Here is a 26,136-nt window from a genome sequence, read left to right as displayed (position 1 = left end):
TACAGTATATCCCTAAACCGCTTATACTGGCCTCCTGGTTTCCAGGCTCCCTCTGTTAATTCGCCATACAGAGCTATTTTGGGGAGTCTAGTGTCTTGCATCCTCAGAATGTGGCTGCTCCATCTGATTCGGGCCCTAGTTACTTGAGTATCAATTGTTATACAACTCGCGCGCTGCAAGACTTATGCATTTGAAACGTTGTGGAACCATCTGATGTGCATCATTTGTCTTAGATGATGTTGTTGTGTTTGTTCAAGCTGTTTCATATGTTGCCTGTAGGGCGTCCAGCTTTCGCTTCCGTAAAGAAGCTTTGGGAGGACGACTGCTTTGTAAACGCTGTCTTGGTCTTCAGATTGAGGTCGTGATTTTGAAACACTCTGACCTTTAGCTTCCAGAATGCCCTTGATGCCGAATTGATACGGTTGTGTATTTCCGTGTCTAGGTTAGCCCTGGTAGTTATGAAGCTTCCCAAGTATTTGAACTGCTCGACCTGTTCTAGAGTTTCATCCTCCGGGCTGATATCCAGTTGAAGGTTTTCTGGCGGACTTACCAATATTTGGTTTTGTCATTATTGAGTCTAAGGCCTAAAGCTTCGTATATATGTTTATAGGTGTCCAACATTATCTGTAGATCCCCTGAGCTTCTAGCGATAAGGCTGGTCTCACTTAAATCGATATAGGCTGTAAAGATCCGTGATTGTTGTTCACGGGCCTTCTCTCGCAGCTGTCGCAGTGTAAAATTAGGTCCACCTTACCTCGATTGGGTCAAAAACCGCACTGGGATTCAGGTAAGAGCTTTTCTAAGAGTGGAATCAGACGATTAGCCATAATTTCCGAGGGAATTTTACTGGCGCCACTCTAAGCAACGATATGTCCCTGTAATTGTTGCAATTTGACGTATCGCCTTTGTTCTTGTAGAGGTTGATAACTAAAGCGTCTCTTAAGTCTTGTGGCGCATTTATCTTGCGGAATAGTGTTAAGAGACAGGTCTTTGAAGGTCTCAGCTGGAACGCCGTCTAGACCTGGTGACTTATTATTTTTTCTATTCTGTAGGTAGGATAAAACTCCAGAGCACTTGAAGAGACAATGCATCGCCATGGATAGCCAAGGCAAACATACTTTTGAAGAGAAACTTGTAGAATCGAGGATCCATCCCATTAGACCTCTGAATTCTGGATCTTTCGTGAGTTTTGTGAAACGATGTTAATTCGAATATACCGATGATGAATGCTCGAGACATAGAGGGAGGAAAATCAGAATTTCCTCAGAATTATTAGCACCACTTAGAACATCGACCTTGCCATAGCCTCCCCTCCAATTTTACTCCATCTCCGCATAGAAATGTGGCTTACAACTACAACTACATCAACGCATCTTCAAGAACTAGAGAACAGAACGGGGGTCGGAGATGGCAATTCATCCAGACCCAGAGGGTATTTTAACATTCATTAGTTGGGATATTAGAGCCGGTTTAAGTGAAGCTAACCGATGTTCTCGACCTCATTCCTCGTAATTCTATTCAGCGACGTCGAAACGGCGGCCATATTGCATTTAGCCGCACTCTCCCCGGCAACTTTCCGCAAACTCGATTTCTGTGTGCAGGCATATTTACATAGGTACCTACGTAGTAGCGGATGGAGGAATTTCGGAATATTGGGACTGGCGGTTAAATTGTAAGTTAATCATCGGGGATCCGATTGCAACGTTTGCTGTTTGGTCGTGCACAACTGATCTACAAAGAGGTTTGATACAACAACTCGTCGATTGTATACGTATCTATCAATTTATGCCTCCTATTAGTTGGAGAGCCTAAGAGGAAATTCAGGATTTACTCGGGCGTGTCAGATTGATATGAGATGTAAGGGGAGATACCTTGGACCCTGTAGGTTAAGAGTATCTCTCATAAAAGTTAGAGTCTTTGACTCGTACAATATATTTTCGAGTAGATCCTCGAGGTCATAAGAAACACTTTTTTCTCTTAGCATTTTTTCAGAATCGGCTCGGTTTGAAAGATACAGGCTGTTGAAAAACCATTAAAAAATGCTATTTTTAGTTCTATCTATTTTATTGAATGAAATGAATTTCGGAATATAGATTCTCATTTATTTGATGAATCTTTTTCGAACACAAGATATCACCCACGTCTTGCAGTTTTCTCATTATGAACATTACGTACCAAAAAATACCAAATTTCGAAGAACCCAACTCTTAAAATTTGGTTGGATGCTATCTAATGAATATTTGAACATTTTATAAAATAAAAGTATTCTTCATATTTTCTAGGATAATGCGCCGTTTTCGAGTAATTTGATGTGAAAAAATCTATTAAATTTGAAAAATTGGGTACTTTGGCTGAATACAATTCTATTCAAAAGATCCACAGATATGTAGGGTCACAGATTTAACTAGTTTTTCTGAAGGTAATTCTGTTTTCCCTGGGGTGGCATAGCTCATTATGGAAACTTTAAATGGCCGTATCTTTTTATCAGGGCCGAATCGTAAAAAATGTTATCGTAAAAACGTGTTTCTTTTGACCTCAAGAATCTACTGTTGAAATATTTGTACGAGTCAAAGACTTACCCTGTATAGGGGGTCAAGAACAGCCTGACTGAAAAGTAAAAAAAAATGTACATACTTTAGCCTGTTAGATTAAGATATATGTGGCTAGTACCCTGTTGGAAAGTATACATTTCCTTAATCTGACAATTTAAGCGTGACGAAGAGGCTTTTTTCTCATTTTGAAGCTAATGATTCAAGAATAACGGAAAGAATATGATCTGACATTTTCAGCAAGCAAAACCAATAAAAATTGGCCATAAAGTTCACAAAAATGAGTTGCTGAAAGTTGCCAGTTTTCGCAAAGTGTAGTTAGTTGAACGTAGAATCGCCATCGGAGGAAGTGATGCTATATGCACACACCAACACTGGGTGTTCTATTTTCTTCTGTCGCTCAGTATATACCAAATAAAAAACAAAAACGAGAGATTATGCACTCTATTATTTCGCCCTATAAGATCATCTACCTCTGATAATTAACGTCCTGTTTGCAGCCACTCCATTTCTCTGTATTTCGCTTTCTTTGTGATATTTATTCCCAGAAAACGCATATTGCATTATTCGCGATGGTTTCGCTGGAAAACAATGTTCGATCCATCTCCAACAACACCGTTTACATCGGGGATGAAATAACTGGCGGGATAAAGCGAACGCTGAACAAAATTCGAGCATAAATATAACGAACCATTAGTCAAAACGTATGCCTAGTACGATTCAGCCTTAATGAATATTCAGCTTTGATGTCCATCTGCCAGTTTGCGAGATAACTGCATGTATATGCGGCATTTGTTTCGCTGCTATTGTTACACGACCGACCGACGTTTCATTTACGAGAAAATACAACGAATATTTAGTTGAATGGTGAATGCGAGTAGTAAGAAGTTCGTGTGAACGAATTATTGTATGAGCGCTGACCTTAAAAAATTTCCACCATGCTGATCAAAAAAATCCTCTCTGAAAAAAAAGTGATTATTATTATTATTTGAACCAGGGTTGTTGTGGCTCGGTCAGCCTTTCGGTAACTGTTGTTCTTTTGTTCTGTACCCTAGTCGTTCATAGGAACCCAAGGAGGTCGTCAATGGTGTTGATAAAACCGACAACATCCTTAGGGGTCTTGGCCTTCACCTCGTGAGTATCCAGGACTGTATTTCCCATATGAATGGTTCTTAGGCCAACCAGCTCTGGACACTTGCATACCATGTGTTCAGCTGTTTCTGCTTCTGATCCACAGAGCCTACAAATCTCATCTGCTGACATTCCCATATGGTACAATATGTACCGACAGTGCCTCGTCAGCAGTCCCACCATCAGCCGAAGCTCAGCTCGTGACAGCTTTAGCAGTTTTCTGGTGTAGGTCGATGAAATCATCACCAATTTCTTTGACTGAGTAAGTCCAGGAGTGTTTCTCCAGAGCGTTATTCTGTTGTTCAACTCCCATTGTTGGACCGCTGCCATATTTTCGTATTCTCCAAGCCCACAGAAAGGCTCAGGTCCAGCAGGTATTAACCTTGATGCTCTTTTTGCAAGTTCATCGGCTTTTTCATTTTCTTCAACACCACAATGCCCTGGTACCCATAGTAGAGTCACTTCATTGCCCCAGTTGATTTATGTCTGCAGACATCCCTGGCAGTATGATTCCAGGGACCTTAGCGTGATATAGATATGCGTCCCTTTGAGCCAGTGTCTCGGTCTGTAAAATAGAGGATTCACTTCTCAGGGCTTTAGAGATCCTCAGTTAGGGCCATATACGCCAATGCCCTTGCCCCTTTCTGATTTTGACCCATCAGTAAACCACGTGGATGACTGTTTGTCCAGATGATTCACGAAACTTATTGCACTAGGACGGTCAGCCATGACCGTTTCAAAGGGCGTTTCGAATATCGAAGATGATTGGCATAACATCCGATGATTTTGCCAAGAGGTTTGAGTCCTGTTGATTCAATATTCTCATATGTCCAACCCAGTTTCCGGGTAAGAGATTACCGTTAAGGGATATTCTTATTGCTTTCAGTATTCTGCATTTCCTCACATGTTAGACTAGGAGAGGCAAATCAAGTATGGCTTCAAGCGCTGCTGTAGGAGCTGTGTGCATAGCTCCTGTTATACCAACATAGGACAGCCTTTGCAGTTTGTGCAACCTCTTGCGTGTGGTGACCCCTTTGGTTTTTGTCCACCATGCTAGAGACGCATTGGTGACAATATGGCTCAGTACCAACAAAGGGTGATAGATCAACTTTCAATAAATGAATGTTCTACACTCTTTCTCGAAACTAATACACTTTCACACACCAATAATTGCTAATAAATACAGCACATTCTCAAGTCGTAGGAATGCATTCGAATTATTTTCAAATATCATGGACAATAAGATGTCAATTTCTTCAAAGCGCTACCTACAGTGGAAAAAGAGAAACTTATCCTATATTCTCAAAATTGGAAAAACCAAATCTAATCAGTGCATATGTTACGGGCAATGTAAATAATTGGGCATTGTTTATAATGCCTGGGCAATTTAAAAAGTGCCCAAAAGGATATGACAGAATGATAAATTATGTTGCAAATATTACATTGCCCGGTTATTATGTATAATGCTAAAAATCAGGTGGGCAATTTGAAAATTATATATTATTCATATTTCTTATAAAAAATAACAAATTTTTGCATACCTCACTGACAATGTGACAAACAAAACATAACAAATAAAATTTCACATGCTGACAAACAAACCGGTGGGATGAAATAAGTACAAACAAAACGTAAGTCCAAATAAAACTAAAGTATTAGATATGTACGTACTTTCAAATTTATATTCACACAAAATGTCAATACGTAGCAATACAGGCCAATACAGGCTCTATTCATTAGAGCAGCTTCCACTTTGGTGACATTTCGAGTTACATAGCTTTTTTTTCTTTACGACACTTGCGCTCGTCGGATTTACAGCTACCTTTACAGCCACATCGACTATAGCCTGTCTTGGATGACAATATTGCACATTCTCTTAGTTAAATCTCTATCTGTGGAATATCTTCGCCATTCTTTTCACATAGGTTGTCCCTTTGGTGTCAATTAATCAAAGTGCCCAAAGAAATAATAGCGGTATTTATAATGACCGGGCAATGTGAGAAATTATTGTAAAGTAATTCAAATTTATCAAATTGCCCGATTTTAAAGGTCATTATTCATAATAACCAAGCATTATGAATACTGACCTGAATAATTACATTGCCCGTAACACATGCACCATGTTTTTAGACATCTTACCTATCTATGACAAATGTAGATATAAAAAAATGTTGTAATAAATCTGTCAATACTGGATGTTCCGTTTTATGCGTCACTCAGTATATGTAAGCAGTTCTACGGTTGATCGTAAGTTGCGCAATTCTTATTGCCTGTTATGCATTAGTTTTAGTCCTAGATATTTTGGGATATCTCAGGAATTAAGGATGTTTAAGGAGGATAGGAAAAAAGGGGATTTTCAAAAAAAATTTCAATTTGTAGGCCGTATTTCGAAGACAGGAGAAGGAAACGAAAACTGGCCGCAGACAGGACCATGGCAAAGACGAGAGTGAAAAGTTTTCCGGCCACGAGGAAGCAGAGGAAAAAGCGAGAAAGGCATCGGCCGTTGTTGTTGGACCGGAAATTTAATGGCCTTTGCATACCAGCGCGAACTTGTTGAACAGCCTCGGGGTTATAAGTCGCCAGGGCGGTGGGGGGCGATCCCCAACCCCGACCGCCTCCCCCGCCCCCAGATTAATGGTGCACCGACGGAGTGATAGATTCAACTTTGGTAAACTCCGGCCATTGTTGACGGTTTATTTATTATAATGCTTTCGTAAAATTTACTTATGATTTATACCGCGGCCGGCACTTGTAGGGGGAAAAATGTCGTTGATATATGACGCGGAACGAGGGTGGACGCTTCGGCTGACGCTGAAATTAGCTTTTCCGCCTTCTTCCACAATTTGGAATCGTGTCGTGACGTCCTGCGGAATTGGGTATGGAATGACGTCTATTATTCAAATGACAACAGTCCGCCAGGAATACGTATAAATATCGCGCTGCAGTGTTGCGCGGAACTTTTCGCATCGAAATAGGTACATTTTTGCAATTTCTTCTTTACTAATGAGTTATTCGCAATGGGTCGAAATGGACCACACCTTAAAAGTTGAGGATATTGAATTAATTTGTATTTTGTCTTCAAAAGAACTCAATACAATAACGGGTGGGCTGAAAAGTTCGTAGGCTGACATATACATAGTGCTACACTAAACAACGATATGCCCCTGTAATTGTTTTTTAACCTAGATACGGAAATATACAACCTTATCAATCTGGCATCACGGGCATTCTGGAAGCTAAAGGACAGAGTATTTCAAAATCACGACCACAATCTGAAGACCAAGACAGCTGTTTACAAAGCAGTCGTCCTCCCAACGCTTCTTTACGGAAGCGAAAGCTGGACGCCCTACAGGCGACTTAGCAAACAGCTTGAACAAACGCAACAACGTCATCTGAGACTAATATTGTACATCAGATGGTTCCAAAAAGTTTCGAATGCATAAGTCTTGCAGCGCGCGAGTTGTATAACAATTGAGACTCAAGTAACTAGGGCCCGAATCAGATGGAGCGGCCACATTCTGAGGATGCAAGACACTAGACTCCCCAAAATATCTCTGAATGACGAATTCACAGAAGGAGCTCGGAAACCAGGAGGCTAGTATAAGCGGTACAAGGATATACTGCATCAATCCCTAAAATCAGTTAATGCCAATCATAACTGGGAACAACTAGCGTTAGACAGATCACAGTGGATGTCTTTGGTCCACAGTTATGGTGGAGACTCGAGAAGAATACAGCGGCGGCCAGATCTGGTTGGCGACTATCCAGGCCCGGAGTGTGGAAGGATCTGTAGGTCACGGTTGGGTCTCTTCAGTCACAGGAGGGCACACAGTGGTAAGTAGCCCTAAGAAATTATCAGTTTGATCGCACTGATAGTTCTGTTTTTGAGTCTTTTTGTAGTTTTATTCTCGATAACGTACAGGACACCCTGTACATATACATATTGGTTATTTGTAATTCTATTACTTCCCAAAAATGTCATTTGCAATTGGCATTTCAAACACATGGAGCTGAGATAGGTATTTTGTTAGTAGCATTTCAAATACTTTGTCAAGTATTTTCTCTGTTTTCACTGTAATTCTTGAACGAATTTTCACGTAGTTTCTTTGTATTCATTTATTAATATTAATTTATTCTTTGAATTTATAAGTATGAATGCGTACGGATAAAATTAGAGTTGGATCGTTTCTAGTAACGCTCTTATTATTATTATTACATTATTGACATTTCACGTTTTCAATCTTCAAAAAGATGCAAAATGGTTGACAGCAGTCATCGCTCGATTTTCCCGGTAACCTCGCACTCAGAGATAAATTCATCGAGAGAACACGTGCCAACCGATTCATTCTTCTAAATATGTCTTATATATGGATAATTTGAGGTGTCATTACTTGGTAATATTCAAGAGATTAATAATCTTCTCTCGAATTATGGATCGACTAAAACTTATATCTATTATATAAACTAGAGTCTTCATTTGATTCTCTTCAATTTTCTATCTTATTCATATTAAATTATTATCAGTGATTATGATCATTTTGGAAAAAACGAATAGGTGATTTGAAGAAATGTAAAAAGAAGTATAGTTCAGAAGTGAAGTATCAAATACCATCAAAATAATCAAATAAATTAATAAAAAATTCAAGATAAGAAAAATTAAGAGTTTTAAATACAAAAGAAAATAATGAAATTTCTGAATTGGTGGAAAACGCCATCTTTCAATGAATTTCTGACTCATTTATTGATTCAGAATGCCGGAAAAATCTGTGATAAGAAAACGAAAAATATACCGGAAATCTGATTGTATTCCTTTGATTTCATTTCATCTTATCTTTTATATCCTTATGATCATTAAATATTTATGTTTGTTCTCTTTCTCCTCAGATATGAGCCTATGTCATTGATCTGTTTCATTGTTTATCTTTTCTACAAGTATTTCTAGTTGCCTAATTTTTCAATTATTTTTGTTTTTCGTTCATCAACCTAATTTCTTCGAACATTTTCATAAATTTCGGTATTTTTGTTTTTTGATTATTTTTCTTCATTTTTAAGAATGTTTTTGATAAATTCACATTCTGTCTTCAATCATTTTCGCTAGGCTACAATCAGAAACAGTACTCTAGTCTGCGGTCTGAAATATCCTTTATAAACGACAGATCTTTCTCGACTATCGGTTGGCACGTTACCCTAGATGATGAAGACCGAAACCTCGGTTTATTTGATACTGTTCATCGAGTTTAAAACTCGAGTCTATAATGGTACATGGTATATCGTGTGTTTATCCGCGAAATCTTAAGGGTGTCTTTGGCCAATCCTTTTGGTTCGTTATTTTCAATATTTTTAGCTCCATGCAGAAGTTATCGAAGGTGTTAAACCGGTACGACGTAAGTCTCTCATTGAAGATTACAATTTTATTATACACGACGAAAATATTCAGTTTGAAAGGGACGATTGTGAAAGGTAAAAAGAAGCCGCATATGGAAATTAATACAAATACGATTTCAAGAAGAAGCAGCACATCAAACTGGACATGCACAGATACCTTTCGAGTATTCCATCACGGAAGCAACTAATGTTTTTGGCTCTATGTATATCACAATATAATTGGTTAAATATCATAGTAGAATTGGCTGCATATCATGGAATATTGTCGGCATTTCATGGTATAACCGGCTGCATTTCATGGTTTAATTGGCCATGCATTATAACGCATAATTGGTCGTATATACACATATAACTGGCCGCAAATCAACATATAATCGGCCGCACATCAACATATAATTGGCATCACCTCAGCGTATAATTGGCCATACATCGGCGTATAATTGGCCGCTATTCGCGATATTATTGTAAGAGGTACTCACGATTAGTGAAGCAGAAAGTCCACAGCCCGGATATGGTGAATTTGGACAGGAACTCCTTCTCCCCGGTCCCGTTGTAGGCTGGATTGTTCATCTTCTCCTCCGTGTGCAGCCATTGGTTGGTCGCCATACTCAGGAACACAACGAGCACGGACACCGTCGCCACGAGCGGAGTCAACACCCACAGACACGACAACGTCGCCTCGACTGGCGCGCGCGCATTCCGGTTTTCCTCGTCTAATGAGACATTGCTGCTTCTGGATACGTCTCTTCTCATCTTTTATATCATTCCCGCCGGTCACGAAGGTCGATCATATTTCGGTCCGGCGATCGGTAACTGTCGTCGGACGACGCGACACGGTCGCATCGGAACTCATTCGTCGATTAACGGGATTAGCCCCGACAGAGGGATGGGATTTCATGAAAATCGATTTTTTTTCGTTCGGTGGAGTTCAGTGGAGCACTTCATCGCTGATCGCGGGTCGAAATTGAATTAGTCGAATCGAAATTGTTGTTTGTGTCCGTCGATGAGTTGGACCTGGAACAGAAAATATGCGTTTTACGTTCTGCGAACTAGGATCGGAATTGTTTTGAAAAATTGATAGATTGTAATCATGAAAACGAAACTGAAAAGTTCTGTGTCCAGTGAAGGGTACACAGTATTTCGGCTACGGTAATTTCAAAATACATTGCTCAAATATTGAAGTGAATTTACGTACATGTAATATCTGCTATAAAGGGTTTTTTCAAAGCTAAGGCTTTTTTGACAGAAAGAAAGGTAGAAGACATCGAAATAAGACATTTCAACGAAAATTGTACATATAAAATATTCAAGATGGCTGGGCTACAACCCCTAGAGTGAATTTCGATAAAATTTCATTAAATTCTGGGTACAAGGTTGTGGAATGTATAACATTTCTAGCAAGGTAAGAGGGTTTTTACTGGCGAATGGGGGATATAACTGACGAGCCGCAGGCGAGTCAGTTACCTCCTTGAGCCAGTAAAACCCGTTACCTTGCGTGTATTGTTTTATATTTTATTTGTTTCATATTTGTAAAAAGGTTTGATAAATTCCAAAAAACTTTCAATAATTTGTCGCAAATGTCGTAAGCTATGCAAGCGTTGCCATGAACATGTCTGTTTATTTTTCTTTATATTTGATTTGGCGAAAGCGAAAATGGATGTACCAAAAGAAATTATTGAGGCAGCCAGCAATGTAGCTTCAAGTTTATTACCTGCAAAATCAGCTTCAAGGTACGAGCGACAATACGACGACTTCAAAAAGTGGCAAAACAAAAATAGTGTGATTGGGGTAACTGAAGATGTTTTGTTGGTCTACTCGAATCAACTATCAGCTAGATTCAGCCCTAATACTTTATGGGCAAAATGGTCTATGCTAAAAAGCTGCTTGGAAATGAAAGAAAATGCCCCTGTTCACAGGTTTGTTTTCCTTAAAAAATTTAGTTGTCATTTGCAGATTTCAAAAGGTAATAGCGTTTCTGAAACGAAAAAATGAGCGTTATACACCAAAAAAGGCCAAGGTATTAAGTAAAGAAGAGGCTGAACAATTTCTTTTACATGCTCCTGATGACCAGTGGTTGCTGGCGAAAATTGTAACAATATTTGGGATTTTTGGATGTTGTCGATGTGACGAAATTCTCTCCTTAAACATGAATGATGTAGAAGATATGGGAAAATACGTTATTGTGACATTGCGGCAAACAAAAAATTTAACAACAAGAAGATTCACCATAACCGATGATGGCTGCAGCTTCAAGCCCTGCATGTTATACAGAAAATATGTAAATCTTCGGCCTCCTGGAACAGAAAGCCTAAGATTTTTTTTGACATACCGACATGGAAAGTGCATTTCCCTTTATGCTGTCCAGCACACTATTAGTGGTGTCCCAAAGCAAATAGCGAAATATTTAGGATTAAAAGACCCAGAGTTATACACCGGCCACTCTTTTCGCAGAACTGGAGCCACTATGGTTGCGGATTCGGGTGGAGATATTTTAGCACTAAAGCGTGCAGGAGGGTGGAAGAGCACCGAAATTGCGATGAGTTATGTCGATGATTCGGTCGACAAAAAAATCGAAATGTCTATCAAGGGTTGGTCTATGAACTATCCCTGTGTGGTGGATTACAGACAATTCAAGCTATTCAACCCATTAATCGAACGAGTCAAATGAAGATTGGAGGTGTATTACTTCTCCCAAAATTTAAAAACTGAAGGTTCCACGCATTGAAACTCAGTACCTAGCTAGTTTTAGTACCGACAAGAAGTTCGAGAAGATAGTGGTTGATCCTGCAAGTACGCCAGGCTGATCTTCAATCCATTCGCGAATCCACCCCGGTCCCCCATTCTCCTTTGCATTCAGGTCCCGACCAGCGAATGAAAATCTATTATTGCACTCCAATTTTATTTCCTGAAATGTGCCATTAGGGGCTTCTATTATCCAACTTTATGAATCCTAATGTTGCTCCGGAGGTAATTCCCAATCCCTGTGAAATTGCGAGAAACGGATAGATAAGTGTGCGATTTTGTCTCTTTCACTCTTTCCTCGGCACTTTGTTCTTTCAATTTCGTGGCCGTTACGTAGACCGCGGTATCTTTCTAATTTTCGGAACGTGTGGAAGCTCGTCTCTCTTATTTACGACTGTTCTATTACTGGTCTATATATTTCAGTTGACAAATCAGTCAACTGCAGTTCAAATGTCATTGAACTGACGATATGTACGAGGATGTATTGATATCTAGTTAGCCTAGACTAGTTCCATGCATAAAAAAATATTGTGTTACCATAGCAACGAACAATAACTCATTAGAAGTGTCAGTGTGAAGTTTGAGGTCAGAAAAGTAAACCAGAGTTGCGCAATAAATTGAAAGAAAGAAGATGTCCACCGAAATTGTGAAAATCGAAAAATTGGAGTATCGAACCATCATCAAGTACCCTAGATGATGAAGACCGAAACCTCGATTTATTTGATACTGTTCATCGAGTTTGAAGGGGAACTCGAGTCTATAATGGTACATGGTATATCGTGTGTTTATCCGCGAAATCTTAAGGGTGTCTTTGGCCAATCCTTTTGGTTCGTTATTTTCAATATTTTTAGCTCCATGCAGAAGTTATCGAAGGTGTTAAACCGGTACGACGTAAGTCTCTCATTGAAGATTACAATTTTATTATACACGACGAAAATATTCAGTTTGAAAAGGAACGATTGTGAAAGGTAAAAAGAAGCCGCATATGGAAATTGATAAAAATACGATTTTAAGAAGAAGCAGAACAACAAACTGGACATCCAAAAGCGTGCAAGGGTAGAAGCATCACGTTCGATCTGTGCTCGATTTGAAAACGATGTAGACTTTTTAAATCGAATTGTTACAATGGATGAGACTTGGGTACATTTCTACGATCCAGAAATAAAGCACCAATCGATGGAATGGCGACACTCTGGTTCTCCAAGACCTAAGAAGATTCGTGTCCAAAAATCTACTGGAAAAGTTCTTGCTTCAGTTTTTGGGATTGCCATGGAGTAATCCTGATTGATTTTTTGGATAAGGGTAGACCAATAACCGGAGATTACTATTCGACATTACTGACCACTCTATGGGAAAAAATTAAAGAGAAAAGACACGGAAAGCTATCCAAAGGTGTTTTGTTTTTGCAGGACAACGCCCTTGCACGCAAATCTGATGTTGCCATGCAAAAAATTCGCGATTTATGGTTTGAATTACTAGAACACCCTCCTTTTTCACCAGATTTGGACCCATCCGACTATCATCTCTTTCCTCAACTGAAAAAAAGTTTGAAAGGTCGTAAATTTTCTTCCAACGAGGAGGTAATAAAAGCTGTGGAGGTCTGGTTTGCAGAGAAAGGAGAAACACTTTTTTTGAAAGGTCTAGAGACGTTGCAGGTTCGCTGTAATAAATGTATCCAATTAAGAGGAGAATATATTGAGTAATAAAATATTTTGACATTGAAATTTAGTTTGCTTCTATAGTAGGCTAAGAATTTTTCAAATATATCCTCGTACACCGAAAAAAGTAAACAACTAGCTGGCCTGATGTTCAGTTTCCCCCTGTGAGAGAATGCTCAGTCAATTGTCTTGGCGGTTTGATAAAAGTGAGGTTGGCACCTTTGAGTATTTTGGCACCTTTGAGTATTTTACATTCTATGGTTGGCACCGATCACAGATAGGGGTGGTAGTAAGAAAAGATCGAAGAGGATTGTTTTTGTATCTATATCAATAAAAGAGGATCTATGGTTTACTTCAAAATGCTTTATTGTTCAAACGATTGCACCAAATTGGACAATTCTTTTTTTGTTGTGTTTATTATTGTTAGGGCAAGGTTTATATAACAAAATATTCCCAAAAAAAATTGTACAGAACAGAAAAAAAGGCATTCCTTTTTCCTACGACCAATCGAGCAATCATAGAGTACTTATAGGTTTTCGACATTTGGACAAAAAGTTATTAGAGTCATTCGGGGTAACTGAGAGCAGTGGGTAAGTGTGCGCAGTGCGTATATCTCGACTATGCAATGTATGAAAGAGGGGTTCATTTGGGTGAAGCAAGGGCGCAGAATCGCCATATTAGTTCTTCATAGGAGTGCGCCGTGCCACGTTTCTTTAACTTTTTATTTGCAATCAATCAAATTCACTAGTTTTCTTGTTAATTTTTAGCATCTCGTTTTTGTTTGTTTGCTTTTTGATGTTTTCTTATGGATTAGAAAATTCTCTATCTTATGAATATGCTTTAATTTTCGTACCTTCAACATTTGAAACCGGGTATGGCTTGAAAGGCAAAAGTGCGCACAGTTGCCCCGAATGACTCTATTATCTACCCTAGAAATAATTTAAATGGCAAAACTAGGTTTGCCGGGTCAGCTAGTTTTCAATAAAATCCTAAGGCGCTAATTGAACCCCCTTCACAACTTACCCCTCAGATGAAGTAAAACTGTGCAACAAAATCCCCCCCAAGATAAAATAAGTCACTTCCGGCGGAGATCGAAATTCTCGCTCCATCCCCCCACGATCCGTCCTCCCTTCGTAAAGGAGGAAATACCCCAAACTGCACGTCGTAAATGCAACTTCCCCACCCCCACTCCGAAATCCGGGGTAATCCGGAATAAACGAAGAAAAACGGGTTGAATGACAGGCCACGGATCCTATTTTACAGCGATTCAGGGCCGGATTAATTTGTTGGCATCATAAAAGGAGTCCGGGACTCTGGAGCTAAACCGCAGTTTGCTCAAGACCCGGTCTAGACTGGCACAATAAGGAATCGCACAATAAACCATCCAATCTGAAAATACGATCCTCTAAAAAGGCGCGCGCGGGGGGTGCGGTAAAGGGTTGAGCGTTCGACGTGACTTTACGCCATCCGGCAATTTGAAAATCCTCCGGCGATTGTGTCCGGACTACCCGCAAATTATCGATCACACAATGGCCGGCGGGAGATCCGGGACTATTCTCGCCCGATAAAATCCGAGCACGCTTTTATCTGGGTGCAAATAGATCTTTCCTCGGCACTCTACTCCCTGCTATATAGATCTTACGTATACTCCATTCACTTTATTTAAGCACTCGGTTGGCCATGGAAATTTGACACATTTCAGTCCGTTTAGTACGGAAATGTGGGATTATGAAGCTTGTCAAAACATTTTTGGGTTTAAATCAACGCTATGTTGCCCGTTCTACGTGAAAGTTTCTGTTATTACGTATTTTATCACAATGTCGAATCTCTTCGGAAAATATGTGACGAACATAATTGAAGTTTATACAAACTGATTGAAGGCATACCAAATCCAGTTATTTGCATGGAAAATACAAGAGATCAGTATAATATCATAATATGCACTAGCTTGAGGATAGTTAATGTTCGTTATCTTCTTTGGCTAAAGTTTGAATACGTTACATCAGTTGTAGATTTCAAAAATATTAACCCGAAGATGAAATGCATATGATGCAGTGGTTGGGAATGGGTATCTCCCGAAGGAATTAACAGATAATTACAAGAATGTTAAATTCTTCAACAAAAATCATCTTGCATCAATATAAGTAAGAGGAATTAAAGGAAGTTTCAAGTCAAGATGAACTTCACCTTTGAACAAAAATTTCACATGAATAAACAATTAACAGGACAACTGGCGCGTATTTGTGGCTGTTCATCTTAACACATTGATATAATAATAATAATTAGGTATTTATTGGTACCTTAAGACATTCCCAATGAATAGGACAAGTCAAATGAAAAATAGAAAAATCAATTTTCAGGAATTTATTTTACGATGACATTCATCGAAAATCCTGTAGTAAACTTTTCGCATTAATTCACTCAAACATTAAATTCTCAAATGCCACCACTTTTTTGGGTCTACCATTGGAAGGAAATTCTTTGTCATCCTCTTCATTCACAATCTTTCTGATTGTGGAAATATTCAGGTGAAATATAAGTCGTTCAGATTCAGATGAAACATTATATGAATTCCCTTACATTGAATATGTTCGCTACCGTCTGACGTAGGTATTGTGGATTTTAGAATATCAGGGTATAACTATTTGAATGAGCGGACCTGAATTCCAAATAGCACTTCCGGGAACCCTGTCTCTTTTTTTCAATCACTTTCGGCATTTTCGTAATAACAATTGATATAAGTTGTGGCAACGGCGTTATGACGTTAACGACTTTCCATGAGTGCCAACTTTACTCCGTTCTAGTTACAAAAACTTGAGAAAATTATTTCATGGCCAACCGACTGCTAAAATAAATGTAAATGGAGTATACTTGATGTTGCTTCAATAAAGTGTCAGAAGTTTTTTGAATTTCTTTATCGTTTTTTTCAATTTTCTACTGGATAACCTCCGGTATATCTATGGGGGATGATTTCCCAACATAAGGGTCCTGTAGCTTTCCTCGAACAACTGAAGAACAGAAGAATCGTCACTTGGAAGACTAGACCCGGTCTAAAGACCCTCCCAGTCTCCTCAATTTGGGTTATCACCGCATATGCAAGTTTAGACTGAATAATTATGAGTTTCATTCATGAATTTTTCAAATGCACCGCGGAAACTATACAAAATCATTCTTCAAATATGGGGTCTTAAAATTTAAATCGCTTGGTTTCGAGTTTACGCTTCGGCAACAGTGCCTACTAGACAATGAAAAGAACAATGTCCGAGCAGCTTGTTTATAAAATGACAGCTGTTGATTTACAGGCGCGTTCTTACTGGCGAGCTTCAACTGCAAACGGCGATAAAAATCCCATAAAATTTTACGACCTTCCTCGTTCGTCGCAGACTGCATAGACAGCCAGCTTTGTCTATCTCATCAAGGTAATGCAATTGTTGTCCTTTATTATCAAGGCATATTTCAGTCGATGTTGCCAACTTGTACAATTCTCAGAAAACGCTTTAAACTTTAAATACCCGTTTTTATTTTTCATTTTCAAGTGCCTAAAATAATTTTTTTTGGGAAACGGTTATTTCAAAATGTGACGTTTCAAAGATATTTCATAAAAATACATCATTTTCGTCAGAAGGAGTATTCCCTATTCTAAACATGATTTCGAAAGGTTTTAATTAAAAAGTAGATCGAAATTTCCAGTATTTCATTTCAATAACGGACCATTCCTAAAAATAAACCCAATATCTATGCCTTTTCAATTAGCTCCCAAATCAAGCGTGCATTTGTTCATTCCAAACATCCTGTTATATCACGTATATGTGTTTACTGACACTAATCCATATGTATATATTATTTGTAGTTCAACATAATGAAGCCATTTCTACTACCCCTATACATCTTGTTTTAACTGTTAACTTTGTCGGATTATATCCACGCATACACGATGTTTCGAATGCATCCTTCAATTGGTTAATGCTTTCAGCTTATAAGATCGATATCATATTCGAACGTCCGTTTAGACTGGCAATGTAAATGTAAGGATTACTGACTGAAATGAGCTTACAATATTCAACACCTGATCGGAAAAAAATCATCACAATATGTTTTCATCGAATGGAACTGATGGTACCAGTGATGGCAACCATGAAAAACATGTTGCCAATTTTTCCACTACACATCCTGCTGAAGATTCTTCGACTAGATGCAGTTTTCACTTCAATAACCATGATTCCGATTTGTACAACAGCTGTAACTCAATTCCGCGTACAATGTCTGCCAGATTAGTGATAAGTTGTATGTAGGATGACCATCAATTCGTCCTCCATCGAATTGCTGTCCAGGGAATCCGGGATTAGATGCTCCGTTAATCTACAATTGGATCAAATTGCTTTTTGATCTCACTCACTCAATGCATTGATTATTCGTCAGACAAGATTGGTCCGCTGCTGATATGGAGGGTTCGGTTTGATTTGTATTGATGTTAAAAACAATTATGGATCGTGGAATCTTGACAAAAGCATGTACAGGGTCCAGAAAAGGATGGATATACTTGAAACAGCTATTGGGAGCTCTAAATGAAGTAACAAAAATCCGAAAAAATTATCGATGACGTCATATGTTGAATTTGGAAACGTTGTATATCCTTTTCTTAAATAGAGAAGATCGCAATTTGTTGAAATTCTGATAGGCCTGTCCGCCGATCAACGTTCATGACTGCTATTCATCCACCTTAACGATCACTTCCAGCCTTGAGTATTATATAACCCCCCTGTCCCCCCTACAACTACAACTTATTTTGGATTCACTTGAACCGGTTTGTCGCTCTTGGGGGTTGAATACTCAAAGCTTCTAGTTAAAAACTAGAAAGTATCTAATTTCATGCATTTTTTTCCAATTCTACTCTGTCTAGAAATCAGGATGTTCTATTACTGTCCTGGAATATGGAGTGCATAGAATTTGTTTTGAAAATTCTAGAAAACCAAATAGTTGATAATTCAATGGAGAATTGCACTCCAGAGAGCTCTTCGAAGTCAACTCGAAAATGAAAGTGAACAAACAAAAAAAATTATTTTCTCCTAAACAGTGTCAGATATTGGAAAGTTTGGTATGAAAATATAGGTTTTCAAACATGCTGAATCTATTGCAATCAATTTCGAAAGCCTATCTCCGTTTGTTCAGATTTTCATCTTGGAAATGGCATTTTTCAAAAAATTGCAATTTTCAATCTGCGATATCTCCTGTTATATTCGTCCGATCCAATTGAGATTTCCTGTTATATAATCAGCGGTGCCTGGGCTTCCACCCCAGCACAAAAACTCAATTTCGAAAATATCGATTTTTTGGGTCAAAAATGAGCAAGGGGTCAGACCCCCCTAAAATGACTTATTTGCTACTCTGTCTGAAAATCAGTATGTTCTATTACTGTCCTGGAATATGGAGTGCATAGAATTTGTTTTAAAGATTCTAGAAAACCAAATAGTTGATGATTCAATGGAGAATTGCACTCCAGAGAGCTCTTCGAAGTCAACTCGAAAATGAAAAGTGAAAAAACAAAAAAAATTATTTTCTCCTAAACAGTCTCAGATATTGGAAAGTTTGGTGTGAAAATATAGGTTTTCAAACACGCTGAATCTATTGCAATCAATTTCGAAAGCCTATCTCCGTTTGTTCAGATTTTCATCTTGGAAATGGCATTTTTCAAAAAATTGCAATTTTCAATCTGCGATATCTCCTGTTATATTCGTCTGATCCAATTGAGATTTCCGGTTATATAATCAGCGGTGCTAAGGCTTCCACCCTAGCACAAAAACTCGATTTCGAAAATCTCAATTTTTTGGGTCAAAAATGAGCAAGGGGTCAGACCCCCCTAAAATGACCTATTTGATACTCTGTCTGAAAATCAGTATGTTCTATTACTGTCCTAGGATATGGAGTGCATAGAATTTGTTTTAAAGATTCTAGAAAACCAAATAGTTGATGATTCAATGGAGAATTGCACTCCAGAGAGCTCTTCGAAGTCAAGTCGAAAATGAAAAGTGAAAAAACAAAAAAAATTATTTTCTCCTAAACAGTGTCACATATTGGAAAGTTTGGTATAAAAATATAGGTTTTCAAACACGCTGAATCTATTGCAATCAATTTCGAAAACCTATCTCCGTTCGTTCAGATTTTCATCTTGGAAATGGCATTTTTCAAAAAATTGCAATTTTCAATCTGCGATATCTCCTGTTATATTCGTCTGATCCAATTGAGATTTCCGGTTATATAATCAGCGGTGCTAAGGCTTCCACCCTAGCACAAAAACTCGATTTCGAAAATCTCGATTTTTTGGGTCAAAAATGAGCAAGGGGTTAGACCCCCCTAAAATGACCTATTTGCTACTCTGTCTGAAAATCAGTATGTTCTATTACTGTCCTAGGATATGGAGTGCATAGAATTTGTTTTGAAGATTCTAGAAAACCAAACATTTGATGATTCAATAGAGAATTGCACTCCAGAGAGCTCTTCGAAGTCAACTCGAAAATGAAAAGTGAAAAAACAAAAAAAATTATTTTCTCCTAAACAGGGTCAGATATTGGAGAGTTTGGTATGAAAATATAGGTTTTCGAACACGCTGAATCTATTGCAATCAATTTCGAAAGCCTATCTCCGTTCGTTCAGATTTTCATCTTGAAAATGGCATTTTTCAAAAAATTGCAATTTTTAATCTGCGATATCTCCTGTTATATTCGTCTGATCCAATTGAGGTTTCCGGTTATATAATCAGCGATGCCTAGGCTTCCACCCTAGCACAAAAACTCGATTTCGAAAATCTCGATTTTTTGGGTCAAAAATGAGCAAAGGGTCAGACCCCCCTAAAATGCCCTATTTGCTACTCTATTTAAAAATCAGGTTGTTCTATTACTGTCCTGGAATATGGAGTGCATAGAATTTGTTTGAAAGATTCTAGAAAACCAAATAGTTGATGATTCAATGGAGAATTGCACTCCAGAGAGCTCTTCGAAGTCAACTCAAAAATGAAAAGTGAAAAAACAAAAAAAATTATTTTCTCCTAAACAGTGTCAGATATTGGAAAGTTTGGTATGAAAATATAGGTTTTCAAACACGCTGAATCTATTGCAATCAATTTCGAAAGCCTATCTCCATTCGTTCAGATTTTCATCTTGGAAATGGCATTTTTCAAAAAATTGCAATTTTCAATCTGCGATATCTCCTGTTATATTCGTCTGATCCAAATGAGATTTCCGGTTATATAATCAGCGGTGCCTGGGCTTCCACCCTAGCACAAAAACTCAATTTCGAAAATATCGATTTTTTGGGTCAAAAATGAGCAAGGGGTTAGACCCCCCTAAAATGCCCTATTTGCTACTCTATCTAAAAATCAGGTTGTTCTATTGCTGTCCTGGAATATGGAGTGCATAGAATTTGTTTTAAAGATTCTAGAAAACCAAATAGTTGATGATTCAATGGAGAATTGCACTCCAGAGAGCTCTTCGAAGTCAACTCGAAAATGAAAAGTGAACAAAGAAAAAAAATTATTTTCTCCTAAACAGTGTCAGATATTGGAAAGTTTGGTATGAAAATATAGGTTTTCGAACACGCTGAATCTATTGCAAGCAATTTCGAAAGCCTATCTCCGTTCGTTCAGATTTTCATCTTGGAAATGGCATTTTTCAAAAAATTGCAATTTTCAATCTGCGATATCTCCTGTTATATTCGTCTGATCCAATTGAGATTTCCGGTTATATAATCAGCGGTGCCTAGGCTTCCACCCTAGCACAAAAACTCGATTTCAAAAATCTCGATTTTTTGGGTCAAAAATGAGCAAGGGGTTAGACCCCCCTAAAATGCCCTATTTGCTACTCTATCTAAAAATCAGGTTGTTCTATTACTGTCCTGGAATATGGAGTGCATAGAATTTGTTTTAAAGATTCTAGAAAACCAAATAGTTGATGATTCAATGGAGAATTGCACTCCAGAGAGCTCTTCGAAGTCAACTCGAAAATGAAAAGTGAACAAAGAAAAAAAATTATTTTCTCCTAAACAGTGTCAGATATTGGAAAGTTTGGTATGAAAATATAGGTTTTCAAACATGCTGAATCTATTGCAATCAATTTCGAAAGCCTATCTCCGTTTGTTCAGATTTTCATCTTGGAAATGGCATTTTTCAAAAAATTGCAATTTTCAATCTGCGATATCTCCTGTTATATTCGTCTGATCCAGTTGAGATTTCCGGTTATATAATCAGCGGTGCCTAGGCTTCCACCCTAGCACAAAAACTCGATTTCGAAAATCTCGATTTTTTGGGTCAAAAATGAGCAAGGGGTCAGACCCCCCTAAAATGACCTATTTGCTACTCTGTCTGAAAATCAGTATGTTCTATTACTGTCCTAGGATATGGAGTGCATAGAATTTGTTTTAAAGATTCTAGAAAACCAAATAGTTGATGATTCAATGGAGAATTGCACTCCAGAGAGCTCTTCGAAGTCAAGTCGAAAATGATAAGTGAAAAAACAAAAAAAATTATTTTCTCCTAAACAGTGTCAGATATTGTAAAGTTTGGTATAAAAATATAGGTTTTCAAACACGCTGAATCTATTGCAATCAATTTCGAAAACCTATCTCCGTTCGTTCAGATTTTCATCTTGGAAATGGCATTTTTCAAAAAATTGCAATTTTCAATCTGCGATATCTCCTGTTATATTCGTCTGATCCAATTGAGGTTTCCGGTTAAATAATCAGCGATGCCAAGGCTTCCACCCTAGCACAAAAACTCGATTTCGAAAATCTCGATTTTTTGGGTCAAAAATGAGCAAGGGGTCAGACCCCCCTAAAATGACCTATTTGCTACTCTGTCTGAAAATCAGTATGTTCTATTACTGTCCTAGGATATGGAGTGCATAGAATTTGTTTTAAAGATTCTAGAAAACCAAATAGTTGATGATTCAATGGAGAATTGCACTCCAGAGAGCTCTTCGAAGTCAAGTCGAAAATGAAAAGTGAAAAAACAAAAAAAATTATTTTCTCCTAAACAGTGTCAGATATTGTAAAGTTTGGTATAAAAATATAGGTTTTCAAACACGCTGAATCTATTGCAATCAATTTCGAAAACCTATCTCCGTTCGTTCAGATTTTCATCTTGGAAATGGCATTTTTCAAAAAATTGCAATTTTCAATCTGCGATATCTCCTGTTATATTCGTCTGATCCAATTGAGATTTCCGGTTATATAATCAGCGGTGCTAAGGCTTCCACCCTAGCACAAAAACTCGATTTCGAAAATCTCGATTTTTTGGGTCAAAAATGAGCAAGGGGTTAGACCCCCCTAAAATGACCTATTTGCTACTCTGTCTGAAAATCAGTATGTTCTATTACTGTCCTAGGATATGGAGTGCATAGAATTTGTTTTGAAGATTCTAGAAAACCAAACATTTGATGATTCAATAGAGAATTGCACTCCAGAGAGCTCTTCGAAGTCAACTCGAAAATGAAAAGTGAAAAAACAAAAAAAATTATTTTCTCCTAAACAGTGTCAGATATTGGAAAGTTTGGTATGAAAATATAGGTTTTCAAACACGCTGAATCTATTGCAATCAATTTCGAAAACCTATCTCCGTTCGTTCAGATTTTCATTTTGGAAATGGCATTTTTCAAAAAATTGCAATTTTCAATCTGCGATATCTCCTGTTATATTCGTCTGATCCAAATGAGATTTCCGGTTATATAATCAGCGGTGCCTAGGCTCCCACCCTAGCACAAAAACTCGATTTCGAAAATCTCGATTTTTTGGGTCAAAAATGAGCAAGGGGTTAGACCCCCCTAAAATGACCTATTTGCTACTCTGTCTGAAAATCAGTATGTTCTATTACTGTCCTAGGATATGGAGTGCATAGAATTTGTTTTGAAGATTCTAGAAAACCAAACATTTGATGATTCAATAGAGAATTGCACTCCAGAGAGCTCTTCGAAGTCAACTCGAAAATGAAAAGTGAACAAACAAAAAAAATTATTTTCTCCTAAACAGTGTCAGATATTGGAAAGTTTGGTATGAAAATATAGGTTTTCAAACATGCTGAATCTATTGCAATCAATTTCGAAAACCTATCTCCGTTCGTTCAGATTTTCATCTTGGAAATGGCATTTTTCAAAAAATTGCAATTTTCAATCTGCGATATCTCCTGTTATATTCGTCTGATCCAATTGAGATTTCCGGTTATATAATCAGCGGTGCTAAGGCTTCCACCCTAGCACAAAAACTCGATTTCGAAAATCTCGATTTTTTGGGTCAAAAATGAGCAAGGGGTCAGACCCCCCTAAAATGACCTATTTGCTACTCTGTCTGAAAATCAGTATGTTCTATTACTGTCCTGGAATATGGAGTGCATAGAATTTGTTTTAAAGATTCTAGAAAACCAAATAGTTGATGATTCAATGGAGAATTGCACTCCAGAGAGCTCTTCGAAGTCAAGTCGAAAATGAAAAGTGAAAAAACAAAAAAAATTATTTTCTCCTAAACAGGGTCAGATATTGGAAAGTTTGGTATGAAAATATAGGTTTTCAAACACGCTGAATCTATTGCAATCAATTTCGAAAACCTATCTCCGTTCGTTCAGATTTTCATCTTGGAAATGGCATTTTTCAAAAAATTGCAATTTTCAATCTGCGATATCTCCTGTTATATTCGTCTGATCCAATTGAGATTTCCGGTTATATAATCAGCGGTGCTAAGGCTTCCACCCTAGCACAAAAACTCGATTTCGAAAATCTCGATTTTTTGGGTCAAAAATGAGCAAGGGGTTAGACCCCCCTAAAATGACCTATTTGCTACTCTGTCTGAAAATCAGTATGTTCTATTACTGTCCTGGAATATGGAGTGCATAGAATTTGTTTGAAAGATTCTAGAAAACCAAATAGTTGATGATTCAATGGAGAATTGCACTCCAGAGAGCTCTTCGAAGTCAACTCAAAAATGAAAAGTGAAAAAACAAAAAAAATTATTTTCTCCTAAACAGTGTCAGATATTGGAAAGTTTGGTATGAAAATATAGGTTTTCAAACACGCTGAATCTATTGCAATCAATTTCGAAAGCCTATCTCCATTCGTTCAGATTTTCATCTTGGAAATGGCATTTTTCAAAAAATTGCAATTTTCAATCTGCGATATCTCCTGTTATATTCGTCTGATCCAAATGAGATTTCCGGTTATATAATCAGCGGTGCCTGGGCTTCCACCCTAGCACAAAAACTCAATTTCGAAAATATCGATTTTTTGGGTCAAAAATGAGCAAGGGGTTAGACCCCCCTAAAATGCCCTATTTGCTACTCTATCTAAAAATCAGGTTGTTCTATTGCTGTCCTGGAATATGGAGTGCATAGAATTTGTTTTAAAGATTCTAGAAAACCAAATAGTTGATGATTCAATGGAGAATTGCACTCCAGAGAGCTCTTCGAAGTCAACTCGAAAATGAAAAGTGAACAAAGAAAAAAAATTATTTTCTCCTAAACAGTGTCAGATATTGGAAAGTTTGGTATGAAAATATAGGTTTTCAAACACGCTGAATCTATTGCAATCAATTTCGAAAGCCTATCTCCGTTCGTTCAGATTTTCATCTTGGAAATGGCATTTTTAAAAAAATTGCAATTTTCAATCTGCGATATCTCCTGTTATATTCGTCTGATCCAATTGAGATTTCCGGTTATATAATCAGCGGTGCCTAGGCTTCCACCCTAGCACAAAAACTCGATTTCGAAAATCTCGATTTTTTGGGTCAAAAATGAGCAAGGGGTTAGACCCCCCTAAAATGACCTCTTTGCTACACTGTCTGAAAATCAGTATGTTCTATTACTGTCCTAGGATATGAAGTGCATAGAATTTGTTTTGAAGATTCTAGAAAACCAAACAGTTGATGATTCAATAGAGAATTGCACTCCAGAGAGCTCTTCGAAGTCAACTCGAAAATGAAAAGTGAAAAAACAAAAAAAATTATTTTCTCCTAAACAGGGTCAGATATTGGAAAGTTTGGTATGAAAATATAGGTTTTCGAACACGCTGAATCTATTGCAAGCAATTTCGAAAGCCTATCTCCGTTCGTTCAGATTTTCATCTTGGAAATGGCATTTTTCAAAAAATTGCAATTTTCAATCTGCGATATCTCCTGTTATATTCGTCTGATCCAATTGAGATTTCCGGTTATATAATCAGCGGTGCCTAGGCTTCCACCCTAGCACAAAAACTCGATTTCAAAAATCTCGATTTTTTGGGTCAAAAATGAGCAAGGGGTTAGACCCCCCTAAAATGCCCTATTTGCTACTCTATCTAAAAATCAGGTTGTTCTATTACTGTCCTGGAATATGGAGTGCATAGAATTTGTTTTAAAGATTCTAGAAAACCAAATAGTTGATGATTCAATGGAGAATTGCACTCCAGAGAGCTCTTCGAAGTCAACTCGAAAATGAAAAGTGAACAAACAAAAAAAATTATTTTCTCCTAAACAGTGTCAGATATTGGAAAGTTTGGTATGAAAATATAGGTTTTCAAACATGCTGAATCTATCGCAATCAATTTCGAAAGCCTATCTCCGTTTGTTCAGATTTTCATCTTGAAAATGGCATTTTTCAAAAAATTGCAATTTTCAATCTGCGATATCTCCTGTTATATTCGTCTGATCCAATTGAGGTTTCC

General features: G+C 37.7%; 1 protein-coding gene across 2 annotated transcripts in view; it reads right to left on the bottom strand.

Moving 5' to 3' along the window:
* Window positions 1-26,136, bottom strand: part of LOC123317538 — a 263,709-nt gene that overhangs the window by 171,376 nt on the left and 66,197 nt on the right. Inside the window, exons 1-2 of one of the 2 annotated variants that reach the window (XM_044904118.1) lie at window positions 11,801-12,341; window positions 9,545-10,079 (exon numbers count right to left, since the gene is read on the bottom strand). In XM_044904118.1, coding sequence (XP_044760053.1) covers window positions 9,545-9,818 — 274 coding nt within the window. In that variant the 5' untranslated portion in view covers window positions 9,819-10,079; window positions 11,801-12,341. Of the gene's footprint in view, window positions 1-9,544; window positions 10,080-11,800; window positions 12,342-26,136 lie in introns of those variants that run through there. The other variant, XM_044904119.1, reaches the window with a different exon arrangement.

Source organism: Coccinella septempunctata, chromosome 7 (assembly GCF_907165205.1).
Source record: "Coccinella septempunctata chromosome 7, icCocSept1.1, whole genome shotgun sequence".
In the NCBI taxonomy this organism is placed as follows: domain Eukaryota; kingdom Metazoa; phylum Arthropoda; class Insecta; order Coleoptera; family Coccinellidae; genus Coccinella; species Coccinella septempunctata.
Note: the sequence above shows the minus strand (reverse complement) of the source record. Positions and strands in the feature narration are given on the sequence as shown.